The 15,796-nt window shown below is 55.1% G+C and overlaps 1 protein-coding gene across 2 annotated transcripts; it reads right to left on the reverse strand.

Annotated features, from left to right (window-relative positions):
* Positions 1 to 203: 203 nt before the first annotated feature.
* TREM2 (triggering receptor expressed on myeloid cells 2) lies at positions 204 to 14,415 on the reverse strand. Of its 2 annotated transcripts, XM_062187486.1 has the most exons (5): positions 4,624 to 4,715; positions 2,898 to 3,248; positions 1,677 to 1,767; positions 462 to 655; positions 204 to 350 (listed from the first exon to the last, which is right to left on the reverse strand). In XM_062187486.1, the coding sequence occupies exons 1-5, from the start codon at positions 4,661 to 4,663 to the stop codon at positions 334 to 336; spliced, it is 693 nt and encodes a 230-aa protein (XP_062043470.1). In that variant the 5' UTR covers positions 4,664 to 4,715; the 3' UTR covers positions 204 to 333. The 2 variants fall into 2 exon arrangements, with proteins under 2 accessions (XP_062043470.1, XP_062043472.1); XM_062187488.1 differs by lacking the exons at positions 204 to 350; positions 462 to 655; positions 1,677 to 1,767 and adding an exon at positions 14,332 to 14,415 and having other exon boundaries at positions 2,458 to 3,248; positions 4,624 to 4,723.
* Positions 14,416 to 15,796: the final 1,381 nt, after the last annotated feature.

Consider the following 15,796-nt stretch of genomic DNA (forward strand, 5'->3'; position numbering starts at 1 on the left):
CCGGCTGGAGCAAAGGAGAAGGCCTTCCTGAAACACCCCCACCCCGACCCCGCCTCCCACCAGCCCTCCAGTGATGACCGCAGTCTGGAGTGTGTTTGTGAGAGCGTTTAATGCCCGGAGCGCAGCCAGCCAGCCAGCCAGCCTGCCCCCGCCATACACACACACATACACACACACGTCCTTGCTGCCAGGCCCGGGGAGCAGGGTGCAGGCAGAGTGGCCTCGTGCCAGAGCAGGGCCAGGTGGCACGGTGGCCGAGGGCTGAGTGTGCAGGCTGGGTGGTCCCCGGCTGGACTGCGGCAGGCTTCTCCTCCTGTCTGGGGTCCTCTTCTCTCACATGTCCCTCAGCCCTGCGAGAAACACTGGGCTCTTGTGCGGCCGCTCTCAGCCATCTCCTTCCCTCCCCTCCCCACCGCCCCCCTCCCTCCCCTCCCCACCCGCCATGCTCTCCTCGAGCTCACCTGTCATGGTCTGAAGCTGGTGCTCTGTGTGGTGGCCGCAGTCCAGCCTGCTGGCCACAGGAGCCTGCAGCTTCCGCCCACGCCAGGCCACGGCCCAGAGGGCACTGGCCGCCAGAAGCTTGCCAAGGAAGGTGCAAGCCAGCAGGAGAAGGATGGAGGCGGGTGGGAAAGAGGGCTCTCCTTCCGACGGGCTCCTTGGAGAGACAAGAAGGGCGCATGGGAGCCCCAGGGGACCTGCGCAGGGCAATGTGCCTTCGGGGATGAGCGGAGGGAAACTGCCAGCTTCCGGGGGCTCAGGAGACCTCCCCACCCTGCAGGCAGGAGACCTGGGTCCCGGGCACGGTCTGCCTTTAACCTGCTGTGCACCTCAACACAGCTCTTGCCTTCCTTTCCAGAGCCGGTCACGATGGTGTGCTATGGGGCGTGTGAGTGTGTGTGTGTGAGTTTATCGGATTGTGTATCCGTGCGTGTGTATGTATGCGTGTGTGTCTGAGTGTGGGTGTACATGTGTGTGTCTGAGTGTGTATGTGTGTGCATGTGTCCGAGTGTGTATACATGTGTGTTTGAGTGTGAGTGTACAGGTGTCTGTGTGTAGGTGTATATGTGTGTGGATATGTGTGAGTGTGTATGTGTGGATATGTGTGTATGTATGTGTGTGTGAGTGTGTATGCATGTGTGTCTAAGTGTGAGTGTACATGTGTGTATGAGTGTATGTGTGTGCATGCATGTGAGAGTGTGTGAGTCCAGGTGTGTGTATGCGTGTGAGAGTGTGTGCGTATGTGTGTAAGTGTGTGTGTATGTGTGTGGGTGTGTGTGTATGAGTATGTGTGCGCATGCGCACTCTGGTTATATAAGCAATGTTTAAACACCAGAAAGTCAGAAAGGGTTAAGACCAGGGCCCTGGGAGTCCCACTTCCATACTGGAGGATTCGAACTCATTGCTGCTGATCTGTGGGGATGTCTGGGGGCTGCCAGGGAGGGGCAGGGGGCCACATCCAGGGGTCCCGGAGCAGCAGCTCATGACAAACTGTCACGGGGAGCATCTCAATGTCTCAACAGGGGCACAGTCCAGGCACCCATACTGGCCCACAGGAGGGAGCTTTAGGCAAGACCACACCCAGGCCCTTTCACAGCCTGCGCACCAGGGTCGGCAGTTCCGGGACCGCCCTTCCCCACCCCCGCCCCAGGGTGGGCTGTGCTGGGCGGAGTCTGCACCTGGAGCTGCTGTGCTCTACTGGGGGATCCTCGAAGCTTCCAGACTCCTCGGGCACCCAGAAGTCTCCGGCGTGCTCATGCTCCAGGGGCTCTGCGGGAGGCAGAAGCAGAGCTTGGCAGAGAGAACCCCTGTGGGGGGTGAGGCCCTCTGGGCTCTGACCTGATGGGCGGCCAGGTCCCTAACCTCTCTGAGCCCCCACTCCCTCTTGCACAAAGCGGGGCGATCAGCAGCGCCTCCTTATTACCGGGGCGGGGGGAGAGGATTCAGTAGAGTGCCCGGCAGCTGAGCAGAGCTCAGAGACCCGGCTGCCACCCTGCAGCACACAGGCTCGGAGGAGAGCAGGTGCAGCCACGCACACCCTATGGGCTGAGCTGCGGGTTAGGGCGACTGCGGGATTCTTCTCTGCCACCATCTTGGGGGACGGCTGAGCCTCGGCCCCTTCTGAGGCAGAACTCGGGTCCCTGTCCCCCGCGCCTCAGGCAGAGCTTCCCGCTGCCCCAGCTTCCATGATGAAGGGCCATCCAGGGGCGGAGGGTGGGGAGAGGCGACAGTCGGCACAGGGCTCTCCTCCAGGACACATCTGGGTTCCGGAGACTCAGGTCCCTGGGCAAAGCTCAGGGCCGGGAGGCAGGGGCCGGGGTGGTACAGAACGTTTGTTGGTGGGTCTGTTGGTTGTTTGGCCAGGGGATAAACCATCTCTACTCCTGAAGGGCATACTTCAAAAAGTTCTTGGGATTAAAAAACCAATTTATTTTGATGAAAAGAAATGGAAACCCATGCATATGAACCAAAGTTCATGAAATGTGCGTATTATGAGAAAAAAAAACTATGCATGGAGTTCAAAAATGTGTGCTCTCATATACACGTATCTTTTCATTCAGGTTTCCACAATGTTTTGAAGTCCCCTGTACAAGCAAAGTGATGACACTGTTTGAAGAAGTGGGGCCAAGGCTCTGACAGTGCCTCAAAGCAAATGAGACAAAGTTGCCCTTCCTGCAGGCGACGTCGCCCTGAGCCAGGGAGCACAGCCAGGCAAAAGGAGTTGGGACTGGATTTTGGCTTCCTTGGGCAGTGAGCAACCCACACAACCATGCTCGGCGGCCGTGGGTGGGGGCGATGAGACCCACGCTGCAGCTTTTCCCGGGATCCCTTAGAGCCCAGAGGGCGGTCTCGTGCAGGCACAAGGAGCAGGCCAGAGGTGTGGTCAGCCACCCACTCACCCACGAGCACCTCCACCAGGATCTTCTGGAGGGTGCTGGCCTCTTTGCCTTGGAGACTCTGGCACTGGTAGACACCGGCGTCGTGGGCTTGCAGGTCGCGCAGCGTGACGGTGAGGGTGCCGCCCAGGGCGTCGTCGGTGATGGCTGTGCTGCCATTCCGCCTCTTCAGGAAGGACAGCAGCCACCAGCTGTGCGTGCTGACCACCCGCTGGCACGGGCCCTCCTCGCCCAGCTGGCGGCACCAGGCCTTGCGCCTCCCCCAGTGCGTCACGGAGTCGTAGGGGCAGGACACGCGCAGGGACTGGCCCGCCACGCCCTGGAACACGGTGGTGTTGTAGGCACAGGACAGCTCTGGGGAGGAGGCAGTCGTTAGGGTCACCAAACACCCAGCCACCGAGCGCCTGCTCGGTGCAGCTTACAGCCACAGGCAGAAATCCCTCCCTTAGGGAACTTGGCTATGGGAAGACGGCAGAGCCCGGGCACACGTGTGTGTGTGTGTGTGTGTGTGAAAGTGAGAATAGCAATGCAGGCTTCCGAGTCTTGCTTTCTCCCCTTTGAGCATGCTGGGTGTCTTTGGAGACATAACCGCCCCTCTCTGGGCCTATTTCTGGTGACGTTTGGTAGTCAAGGCCCCGCACCTGCCTCCCGTCCAGGGCCTCTCCTTGCCCTCTTCGCCTAAGGATGGCAGAGCCAGCAGTGCCTGGCTTCGCAGGGGGCCGGGCCGGGCCCCCTCCTAGCGGGGCACACTTGTCCGCCACCGCCCACGCCTGCACAGGCCTCACATTCTCCCTCCTTCCTGCCCTTTTTCAGCTCCCAGCTTCCCTATTTCTGTGGCCTTGTTCCCCTTTCAGGAAGGACTTGTCTCGGGGCTATTTTGGGGGAGACACGAGGCTGCTATTTGGAGCTCCTCCTGGGGTGGGGGCACCGAGACATTGCCGGGGCTGGGCCACAGGGGAGCCCCCCGGAACCGCATCTTCACCGCCTCCTCTTGTTCCTCCCGGGTCCCCCAGCTCTAACCATCACCAGGACAAAGACAGGAAGGAGGGGACAGGGGAGCTGCGGGTCTGCCGAATGGACCCGCAGAGACTGGTAGGCAGCGTCCCCTGCACGCATCGCCCGGCCCATCCCTCTGTCCCCTCTGCAGGTTGCAGGCACAGGAGTCCGTGGGCACCGTCTCTGCCCTTGCCCCGCCGTGCCCGGGAGAGCGAGGGGTGCTTTCCCGCAGTGGGAAGAGGCGGTGTTGTGCAGGGATTTGGGCTGTCCGTCCCCAAAATACAGTGACAGGGGCCTCCAGCCCCTCCCTTCCCATCGAGAGCTGGGGACGGGACCTTCCAAGCACGGGGGCCCTCTAAGATGTGACTCACAGGTCCTGGGGGCTGCTCCTTCCTTCCCCTGCCACCCTGCTGCCCCCCTGGGCTGGGTTAGGCTTAAGGGGCTCATGATGTTAACTTAAGGGTGTTACCAGCACCCCAAAACTTCCTCTGACAGCCGGCTCCTTCCCTCCCCGTGTGGCCAGTCCCTGACCCCGCACTGGCCACACGTGAGGTCTGACACTGGGAAGGGAGGGAGGCAGGTGAGGGTGGGATGTATAGGAACACGGGGTACAGCGCAGGGTGCTGGGGCAGGCTGAGGAGTCCGGTCCCTCCGTGGTTCTGCTCAGTGCCCACCCCGCCCACAAGCACAGCTCAAGGAAGGAGAAGGAAAGGGCAGGAGGCGGGCATCGTACCTGTGACGGACAGCAGGACCAACAGCCACAGAGTCTCCATGCCCTCCCAGCCCAGGGCAGCTGCAGGGTGCCTGCTGCAGAAGCTGATCCTCCCTTCGCACTGCAGGAGAGAGGGGTCAGGCGCTGGCTGCCCACAGGAACTGGGCTCCAGGGGGTTGAGCAATAGTCGGGACCAGGGTCTGGCTTTATGATTCAGAGAGGGGGTGTGGGGGGAGGGGAGAGGAGGAGCCGCTGCTGCAGCCCCAGCAGAAGGAGGCCAGACTTCTTGGGCTTCTTTCTTTGCTTCCTGTGTATGTAACCCTGTGTCCGTACCCCTCTGTGACTCAGTCCCCAGATCTGTCGAATGGGAATAACAGTAGTGCATAGGGTTGCCAGACACAAGGATAGCCACGGAGCAGGCCCTGACACAGTACTACGGGGCAGGCCCTGACACAGTAAGCACTCGTCTATGAGCACTTGCTGTAGTAGTCTGAGTGCCCCTGAAGTCCCGTGTGTTAAAGCCACAGTCCCTGAAGTCTTATGTTAATGGCAGTGGGTTAAGGGTAGAAGTTTAATCCAGTCATGGTTTCTGACAGTGGGACCTTAAAAAGTTTGTTAGGGCGCAGCCCGTGACCAAGTCCTGGTGACCTTGTAAAGAGAGCCCCATGGCCATGGACCGGCACATGCCCTCCCTGTCTGCCTTCCGCTTCACTATGAGAGGTTCCTCCACGCACAGGCTCCGCCAGTACTGTCCCCCAGCCTCACCACACGGCTGAAGCCAAGGCGCCCACCTGTTCATGCACAGACCCTCCCAAACCAGGAGCCACCGTGCAGCTCCTGCCTCCGCCAGTGGCCAGTCCTAGGCACTTGTAGTCAAGAGAAGCCGCCGGATTCACCAGCCAGCAGGGGAAAGTGATGGGGCTGTCCAGGAAAGGGAGGATTTTCTTCCCCAGCTGGTGTGTCCTGCCCAAGCTGAGCCTCCTGGGAACAGCTGCGTAGCTGTTTTATTTTCAAATAAAAATAATTCTGACTTGAACTGAGAATCAGTGTTCAGCATTTAAAAAATCATATATTTTTAAAATATTTATTCATTTATTTGAAAAGCAAAGCTAGAGAGACGGAAGGAGAGACAGAGGTCTTCCATCCACTGGTTCACTCCCTGAATGGCCATAATGTTCAAGGCCAGGCCAAACCAAATCCAGGAGCCAGGAATTTCCTCTGGGTCTCCCACGTGGGTGCAGGGGCCCAAGCACTTGGGCTGTCTTCTGCTGCTTTCCCAGGTACATTAGCAGGGAGGCAGATGGGAAGTGGAGCATCTAGGACTTGAACTGGTGTTCATGTGGGATGCTGGCACTGCAGGCGGCAGCTTTACCAGCTACGCCACAGCGCCAGCCCCAAGCATTCATATTTTGTTCTCATTTCTTTTGGATAAATTCCTAGGAGTGCTACATCACAGGGAAGGTATACGGGTTTGTTTTTTGAGAGGCAGAGAGGCAGGAAGACAGAGCTCCCATCTGCTGGTTTATTTGCCAAATGTCCACAAAAGCCAATACTGTTCAAGTCCCTGCTGCTCCACTTCCAATCCAGCTTCCTGCTAACGGCCTGGGAAGCAATGCAAAATGACCCAAGTCCTTCGGCCCCTGACCCACGTAAGAGACCTGGAAGAAGCTCCAGCCGATAGTGGGCCAGGTGAAAGTCGGGAACCAGGAACTCAATCCGTCTCCCACATGGCTGAACTCAAAGACTTGAATCCTCACTGCTACCTCCCAGGGTCTGCATTAGCAGGAAGCTGGAGTCAGGAGCCAGAGCCAGGGGCCCAAGCACTCGGATCATCTACTGCTTTTCCAGGCGCATTAGCAGGGAGCTGGATCAGAAGTGGTTCAGTCTGAGGGAAAACAGACAACTTCACAAGTCTTCCAAGCCCTCATGAGCACACCTTAGCTCTCCATTTATTCCATAGCTTCACTCATCAATATTTTCTGGTTTTCAGCATATAAATCTTGCATATAGTTTGTTAAAATTCTGCCTATTTTATAATTTTGGGCACTGGTATAAATGGTGCAAGTTTTCTGTGTCTGGATCTGGATCTTTAGGGCTCATTTATGCTTCACACTGGCCCCTTCTCCCCTGCCCCTACTACCCTAGAAGAAGTCTTTAAACCCCATAGCAAAGGGCAGACACTGAGAAGTCTTCACCAACTGCTCACAGCACATTTGCATTGCAGGCTCTCTTCTTTTAGCTTATACTAATCCCCTGGTCCTCACATCAGAGCACAGGAATATTCCTGTACCAGCACATTCCCAAACCCAAGGTCTCAGCCAGAGTCCAGCAGGCCCTCCCACTTGGACCCAGAGATCTCTTCCCTCCATCGTTACGTCTGAGCTTGTTCATGTTCACTGGCGCTTGCATTCATTTCACTCAGCCGCAGGCACAGGCCAGCCACGGTGCTGGAGAACGCGGGTCTCGTGGAGCCCTGGTCTTCCTGGGTATGATGGTGACCGTTGCTAGGGAAAGCAGCCCCAGAACCAGGAGTATGGCTGGACACATTGCATACTCCCGGGGTCTAACTTAGGCTGAGACTTCACAGCAGGTGGGCAACCATTTACAGAACCCTGTATAGCACCTCTTCCAAGTCATCGCCCTCCTCAAACACACACTTCCACTCCCCTTCCCTTCCTCCCTAGGAACCAGTCAAGTCCTTCAGATGGGTGCTCTCCCTGTTTTTCAGATCTGTCCTTATCCTCCTATCACCACACTAGCCAACCTGAGCGACCAGAGGCACCTGTCAGCACCTTGGCCAGCACCAAGTCTCCGCCACTAGGGGGAGACTTGAACAGCTGGCATGGGAACAGCCTGTCCTGGCTAGAACAACTCAAGCTGTTGGACAACCATCAGCCCAACCTGGGAAGGCCCCTGTCCAGCCCCACCTGAGAAGTGGGCTGGAGTGGGTGGTTGGCAGTGTTTCCCCACCCTGCGCTGGGGCTAGCAACCATGAGCATCAGATCCCACACTGACCATCCACTGACGAACAGCCACTCGAGACTTTGCTTCCCCAAGTCAGTCTTGGATCCTGTCTTGCTTCTACCTTCCTGGACTCGAACCTCTGCCTTCAGGTCCCGACCTCCTCTTTTCCAACTCTGATTCTTTGACCCTGTGCTCAAACCTGTCTTTATTGGGTGCCAGCCACGTGACCCTGGGCTAGTCTGTAAACTCTGAGCCTGGCCTCACCGTCTGGGTATTCAAAGCTTGGCATACTGTCAAGTCCACACCCAGGTATCTGCTGAGACTCTCCTCCCCCCCAGGATGTATTTTTCTACAAAGTCTGTCTTTCTTCCTTTTGCCCACCTCCACCCCAGGAGTCCACTTTCCTCTTCCAAGGTGACTTCTGTCTCTGCACCCTGATGATCCCTGCTTCCTCACCCATATTCTCTCTTCTGGGGTCTTTGATTTCTCTCTTGCAACCTCCAGGCCCTACACTTTCCCCTCCATCTTCACAGGGGGACTGTCGCCTCTGTCCCGGGAAACCCTACACGTACCTCCGCCTCCCCTTGGCGTCCAGCCCTGTATGCCTGCTCACAGGAGTCTCCGAGCCCACCCTCTTCACTCCCCATCCACATGCCACTTCATTTTTGTAAGCATGTTTTCATCACGGAGAATTTAAAGTATATACCAAAGTAGACAGGCTGGCATAACAGACCCCACCTACCTGTCTCTCATCATTGATTATTTATCAGCTCCCGGGTGATTTTACTTAGTCCACTTCCCTTTCTCACTTAATATTCTGAAGTAGATCTTCTATTATGTCATCCATAACTATTGCCACTGAAGCAAATCTTTTTTTATTAAAATAAAATCTAAAGAATTTTCAACTGTTTCAATAACATCATAGGTGTATTTGTAGGTTTTGAAAAATCTGGATCCGAGTAAGTCTACAGATTACGGTTGGTTGCTGTCTTTAATGTCTATTGTGTTCTGCAGCTTCCCCCTCCATCTTTTTCTTCCCTTGAATTTATTTGTTGAAGAATTTCCTAACAGTGTAGAGTTTGCTGATTCATTCCCGCAGCGTTGCTCAATTTTCTCCCCTTTCCTCTGCTAACCATAGAGGCGCTTCAGGTTAGATTTGATTGGCATCACTTCGTAGGCAGTGGTGTGTTCTCCCACCAGGAGGCCCTGATGTCATCGCGGAACCAGCTCAAAGAGTTCCTGCTCCATGGGTCACAGGTGGAGGAGGCTCGCCCAGCCAAGAAAGACCAGCTTGGGTGCTCTGGAGTCAAATACAACAGAACACAAACTGCAAGTCGCTCAATCCGGGCATGCTCAGAGGAGGAAGCCTTTACCCAATGTCTCCTCCCTGCAGAACCAAGGAGGCCAGCTTTGTGCGGCACTCCCGACAATTAACCCTTTGGAAGAGGGGGTCCTTTCACCAAGAAGATGCGGTGCTAAGCCCCCAGGCGGAACTTGTACCACCAGTGCTCCTGCAAACCAACTTGTCTTCCTAAACCTGGAAAACCCACTCCATCCCGGATCAGGGGGACAACTGGAGCTTTGCCGCCCGCCCTTGCCTACCAAGCTGTCCAAAGCTTGCATCATAGTGTTGGCTCCTACACACCTTCCATGGCAGGGGTCAGGTGGACTTGGAGTTTGGGGGAGGGCTCGCGTTGTTAGCAGCTGTTCCTGCCCAACACCCAGATTCATTCACCCACTAGCCATTGCACACATAGGAACCTCTCTTTCTCAGGTTGCTCACGGTACCTCTGTGAGGACCGACCCTTCGTCCACTGCGTGGCTTGTATAGGAAAAGTGGGAGGAAAGCTTCATTCTTCCTTTCATCAACATGTTCTTAAGACAGCACCTTGCAGGGCTGGTGTTGTGGTGCAGCGGGTTGAGCGGCCTCTTGTGATGCGGGTGTCCCCTGTCACTGGAGCACTGGTTCCGGTCCCAGCTGCTCTGCTTCTGATCCAGCTCCCTGCCAGTGCACCCGGGAAGGCAGTGGATGATGGCCCAAGTGCTTGGGTCCCTGCACCCATGTGAGAGACCCAGATGGAGTTCTGCTGCCCTGAATTTGGTCTGGCCCAGCACTGACTAGAGCAGCCACTTAGGCAGTGAAGCTGCAGATGGAAGATCTCTCCATCTCTCTCTCCCCCTCTCTCTCAGTAGCTCTCCCTTTCAAATAAATAAACAAAAAAGAAGTACTGTGGTTCAAAAGCACTCCTGAATTACGATTAATTCAATTTTAATTGCTAGTGTTAATATAATGACTGATTTCAACATATTTATGCATTTCAATCCATTGTAGTTGTTGTGAAAGGTTGTCAGCATCAAGACCGAGTCACTTATGTCAACCCTAACAAAAATACAGAAACAGAGCAGGGAGGTTATGAAGGAAGGCAGGGTGGCCTGCTTGTCACTGTCACAAAGACTCTGCAGGGCCACAGCAGCACACAGAGGCTGCCACAGCCATACACACACACCTTGCTTCTGCAAGGACATCTGCCCAGCCACTGTCCCCTCAACCTTCCACTCCAGTCACTCTTGGCATTAATCATCTTGGCGGAAGGCGAGGGAGGGCTTCAAAACTGTGACGTGTTTGCCTTTAACCCCTTCCCTGCCTCTGCCTCTTCAAGTGAGCCTTTCGTTCACTATGCCTGTGTCTTCCTGTGGCAATATTCTGCAGTTCCTAAATAAAGGTAAGTATGCCCCAGGGTGTCTCCCTCCCTCCCCCTCCCCACCCTCCCCCGACTGCGGTCTGGTTTCATTCAGTTGACATTGTAACCCTGACTACTGTTTGGATCATTCTGTCTTTAGCCAGTGATTAGTGCCTGCATTTGTTGGGCTGATCTGAGTAGTCTTTGACAGCTCTGTTTTTCTTTTCTAATATTTTATTTATTGATTTGAGAGGTAAGGTTACAGACAGAGAGAAGGAGACAAAGAGAGAGAGGTCTTCCATCTGCTGGTTCACTCCCCAAATGGCCGCAACGGCCGGAGCTGTGCCAATCCGAAGCCAGGAGCCAGGAGCTTCTTCTGGGTCTCCCATGTGGGTGCAGGGGCCCAAGGACTTGGGGCATCTTCTACTGCTTTCCCAGGCCACAGCAGAGAGCTGGATCAGAAGTGGAGCAGCCAGGACTCGAACCGGTGCCCACAAGGAATGCTGGCACCACAGGCTGAGGCCCAACCCTACTACGCCACAGTGCCGGCCTCAACAGCTCCTTTTCTGGCAGACACAAGATGTTCGAGACACGCCTTGCACATTTTTTTGTTAGGTCTGGCTCGGTCATTTTTTCGGGTAGCCCTGCATGCTTTTTGATAATCCAGGTATTTCAAGACCACAATATGGGGCCGGCGCTGCGGTGCAGTGGGTTAAAGCCCCAGTCTGCAGCACTGGCATCTCATATGGGCGCCAGTTCAAGTCCCAGATGCTCCTCTTTCAATTCAGCTCTCTGCTATGGCCTGGGAAAGCAGTGGAAGATGGCCCAAGTCCTTGGGCCCCTGCACCCTCATGGGAGACCTGGAAGAAACTCCTGGCTCCTGGCTTTGGAACAGCTCAGCTCTTGCCATTGCAGTCATTTGGAGAGTGAACCAGTGGAATGGAAGACCTCTCTCTCTGTCTCTGGCTCTACTTCTCTCTGTAACTCCTGTCTTTCAAGTAAATAAAATAATTATATTAAAAATAAAGACCATAGTAAGCATACGCTAGGTGCCTCTGGCTACTCAGTTAGTCACTCTCTCTGGGTGGTTTTAGCACACAAAGGTATGAAATACGTGTATGTGTGCATGTTTTAAAATTCTTCAAGAGGCCGGCGCCATGGCTTAGCAGGCTAATCCTCCGCCTTGCGGCACCGACACACCGGATTCTATTCCCGGTCAGGGTGCCAGATTCTATCCTGGTTGCCCCTCTTCCAGTCCAGCTCTCTGCTATGGCCCAGGAAGGCAGTGGAGGATGGCCCAAGTGCTTGGGCCCTGCACCCGCATGGGAGACCAAGAGAAGCACCTGGCTCCTGGCTTTGGATCAGCGAGATGCGCTGGCCGCAGTGGCCATTGGAGGGTGAACCAACGGCAAAGGAAGACCTTTCTCTCTGTCTCTCTCTCTCACTATCCACTCTGCCTTTCAAAAAAAAAAAAAATTCTTCAAGAAGGGCCACCACTGTGGTGCAGCAGGTAGAGCTGCTGCCTGTAGTGCTGGCATCCTAAATGGGCACTGGTTCGAGTCCTGGCTGCTCATCTTCTGATCCAGCTCTCTGCTATGGCCTGAGAAAGCAGTGGAAGATGGCCCAGGTGCTTGGGCCCCTGCACCCGTGTGGGAGACCTGGAAGAAGCTCCTGCCTCCTGACTTCAGATTGGTGAAGCTCCAGCCGTTGTGGCCATTTAGGGAGTGACCCAGCAGATGGAAGACCTCTCTCTGCCTCTGCCTGTCTATAACTCTAACTTTCAAATAAATTAAAAAATGTTTTTTAAAAAAAGAGAATCACAGCTGGCGCCATAGCTCACTAGGCTAATCCTCCACCTGCGGCGCCAGCACACCGGGTTCTAGTCCCGGTCGGGGCGCCAGATTCTATCCCAGTTGCCCCTCTTCCAGTCCAGCTCTCTGCTGTGACCCGGGAGTGCAGTGGAGGATGACCCAGGTCCTTGGGCCCTGCACCCACATGGGAGATCAGGAGAAGCACCTGGCTCCTGGCTTCGGATCAGCGCAGTGCGCTGGCCACAGCGGCCATTGGGGGGGTGAACCAACGGCAAAGGAAGACCTTTCTCTCTGTCTCTCTCTCTCTCACTGTCTACTCTGCCTGTCCAAAAAAAAAAAAAAAGAATCACTATTTTAAAAAAAGAGTTTATACTGATACTTCCAGTATAAAATCAGGATAACAACTCAAGTGTTATTGCTTAGAGATTAGTTTGGGTCCCCAAAGACCCATGTGTTAGAGGCCTGGTTCCCTAAACTTATGCTGATGGTGAATGCATTAATGCAGATGGCTAATGGGTTACAGGTGGGGTCTGTGGAAGTGATTAGATTGGCTCAGGCTGTTGTAGTGCAATGTGTAATCTAGTCACAGTGGCCTTATATGGAGGGTGCCCCATGGACACCGGAGAGGAGGGGGCTCCCTGGCTCCCAACTTCCTGCTTCCAGACAGACAGCCAGCTCATGGGGGCCTCCAGAAGAGCACCCACATACTAGCTTCCTTACAAGTAGCCTTGTCCTGGGTATTTTGTTAATCGTGATGAAAAACGAATACTCAGGGGTATTTTCTAGCCTCTTTTATCTCGCATCTGTACCTCCTTCCTCTCACATGGAGAATCTTCATTCCCAGGGCCCTGAATTGGTAGAATTAGCATGTCACGTCATTACTCATCTGCTGTAGCCCACATCAGGGTCCCAGAGTCTCAGGGTAGTGATGCCAGCGCTGTCATCAACGCGATGCTGGCTGGGAACTGTCAGAATTCTTGGCTGCTCTTTTTCTTCTTGTTCCCGTCTGTGTTGAGCCACAAACTGCATACCCAGCTGGGTTCCCATGTCTCCTCTCTTTCATCCAGCCCTTCGTTTGAGGGATGGCTGTTGTGATACTGTGATACAACCAGAAATACACGTGCAGCCTCTACCGCTGGCCCCCGAGACAGCGTTCTTCACACTCTGGAAATAGGGATGCTAAGGGAGGTTTTTGTTGTAATATTCGTTCTTTGATCTCAGTTCCCGACGCCGAGTTCCTGAGAGCATTGTAGTTAAGTTCCCAAATGAAGAAGACATCAGACACAGAGCTCCTCAACGCACGGGACTCTCCGGGGCTGGACCCTAACAAGGCCACCCTTGGCGAGCTCCTGTGTAGCCCAGAATGGGGTTGGTGGCCAGAGGAGTCAGCCAAGCCCCACAGGACGGACCTCCTGGCCCCACCCCTCCACCTCCCAGAGCAGAGGTGGACTGGAGATGGGAGCAATGATGTCATTGGTCGTGCCCACACAATTAGGCCTCCACGGAAACTGAGAGAGGACAGGGTGCAGGGCGCTTCCAGAATCCTGAACATCCGCAGGTGCCCAAGGTGGGGGGAGGTATTCCCGGGAAGAACATGGAAACCGCCAGCCCCTTCCCACGTGCCTGGTCCTGGGCTCTCTTCCTTCCACATCCTCCCCTGCAGAACAAATGGCTAAACCTCACTGTTCCCCTAAGTTCTGTGCAAGCCACTGGAACAAATGAACCAAACCTAAGGAGGAGATCGTGGGAAGCTCTCCAGTCGTTCAGAATTAAATGTCGCCACCTGAGACTGAGAGACAAGGACTTGAACTTGTCGGATCTGAAGCTGTCTCCAGACAGAGTGTGACCTTGAATTGTAGGACACCCAGCCAGTGTATGCAGGAGAACTGGTGTGTTTGGGACACACACACATATACACACATGCGTGTAGTGATCAGAGCGGAAGTGTGTTGAGCGTGAGAGTAGAAGCCACCTGTCTTTGTTTCCTATCTCAGACAGCTGAGTATTCGTGCTTTACGGTTGTTTCAATGTGTCTGCTCCCCACAAAGTCACATATGACTTCCTCCTAGCTGTCACCACCTGGACACACACCCTCGATGTCCCTGACCACCACACTGCTTCTCCAGCCCTGCTCCCACCCCTGACCCGTGCTCTGCCCTGGGCACTCCTGCTCTGTCCCTGGGAGACAGACCCCCCACCCCTGACCCCATCGCCCCAGCTCCCCGCCCTCTGCCTGCTGCCGGTCTGGCTGAAGGGGACTTCGCGGGACTCACGCAGCCACGAGGAGAAACAAGTGTTCGCCGCCTCCTACTTCCTCCTCGCCTTGATGTGGCCCAGACGGCGGTTTCCCTCTGTGGCCTCAGCTCCACTTGGCAGCTCCAGCTCTCACGTGACTGCAGTGAGACACTTCTCACCCCCTGCCCTTGTGGTCTGTGGATGCGTCACCATCCCTCGCTGCTTCCCTCAGCTTTGTCTCCTCCTCTGCCAAGAACCGCATTTAAATGATCAGCAAATCAACCCTTTTGTGTGCACATCTGTTACTGGAGAAGAACTTGGCCTAGAGCTACCCTCTTCTTCTTCCTGCCCCTTTCTCTCTCTCTCTCTTTTTAGATTTATTTATTGGCCGGTGCCGCGGCTCACTAGGCTGATCCTCCGCCTGCGGCACTGGCACACCGGGTTCTAGTCCTGGTCAGGGCGCCAGATTCTGTCCCGGTTGCTCCTCTTCCAGTCCAGCTCTCTGCTGTGGCCTGGGAGTGCAGTGGAGGATGGCCCAAGTGCTTGGACCCTGCACCCACATGGGAGACCAGGAGAAGCACCTGGTTCCTGGCTTCAGATCAGCGTGGTGCGCCGGCTGCAGCAGCCATAGGGGGGTGAACCAATGGCAAAGGAAGACCTTTCTCTCTGTCTCTCTCTCTCTCACTGTCCACTCTGCCTATCAAAAAAAAAAAAAAGATTTATTTATTTATTTGAAAGGCAGAGTTGCAGAGAGACTAAAGCAGAGGCAGAGAGAGAGAGGCCAAATGGCCGCTGAGCCATCCAAAGCCAGGATCCAGGATCCAGGATCTTCCTCTGGGTCTTCCACATGGGTGCAGGGGCCTAAGCACTTGAGCCATCTTCCAGTGCTTTCTCAGGCCATAGCAGAGAGCTGGATTGGAAGTGAAGCAGTTGGGACTTGAACCGGTGCCCAAATGGGATGCCGGCACTGCAGATGGTGGTTTTACCCACTGCTCCACAGCACCGGCCCCTCCTTTCACTCTCGCCTGAGGAAAAGGAGAGTCAGGAACAGCTCTGCCCCAGAGGCACATTCGTTTATTCCACAAGTATTTCCAGAGACAGGTATGTTCCACGCAGCTTGCCGGGTGCCTGGAAAGTGCTGTCTCTCGGCTGCTGAGTGTGGGCGTGATGCTGATGTAGCAAAGCCGTGTGGCTGGATTCCAGATCAATGCCTCAGGTGGGGGGAGTGAAAGGAGGTCCCCACATGAGTCACCAGGGAGGATTCGGGACACGTGGCCAAACCATCTCACCAGAAGGGCGCGCTTGGGCTTCTGGTCCGCAGGCGAGTTGAGAAGTCAGGATGCCCACCATGGGTGAAAGTGGGGACCCAGGCTTTGAGAGATCTGCCCTGCTGCAGGCACATAACACCAAACAAACAACACAGCACTGTGGGCAGTTGCTAAGGGAATAGTTCCTCCAAGGAGGGGCTGATTTCCACCACTAGCACTAGCCGACCGCACACAC

The sequence above is a fragment of the Lepus europaeus genome, chromosome 3 (genome assembly GCF_033115175.1).
Source record: "Lepus europaeus isolate LE1 chromosome 3, mLepTim1.pri, whole genome shotgun sequence".
NCBI classification, from domain to species: domain Eukaryota; kingdom Metazoa; phylum Chordata; class Mammalia; order Lagomorpha; family Leporidae; genus Lepus; species Lepus europaeus.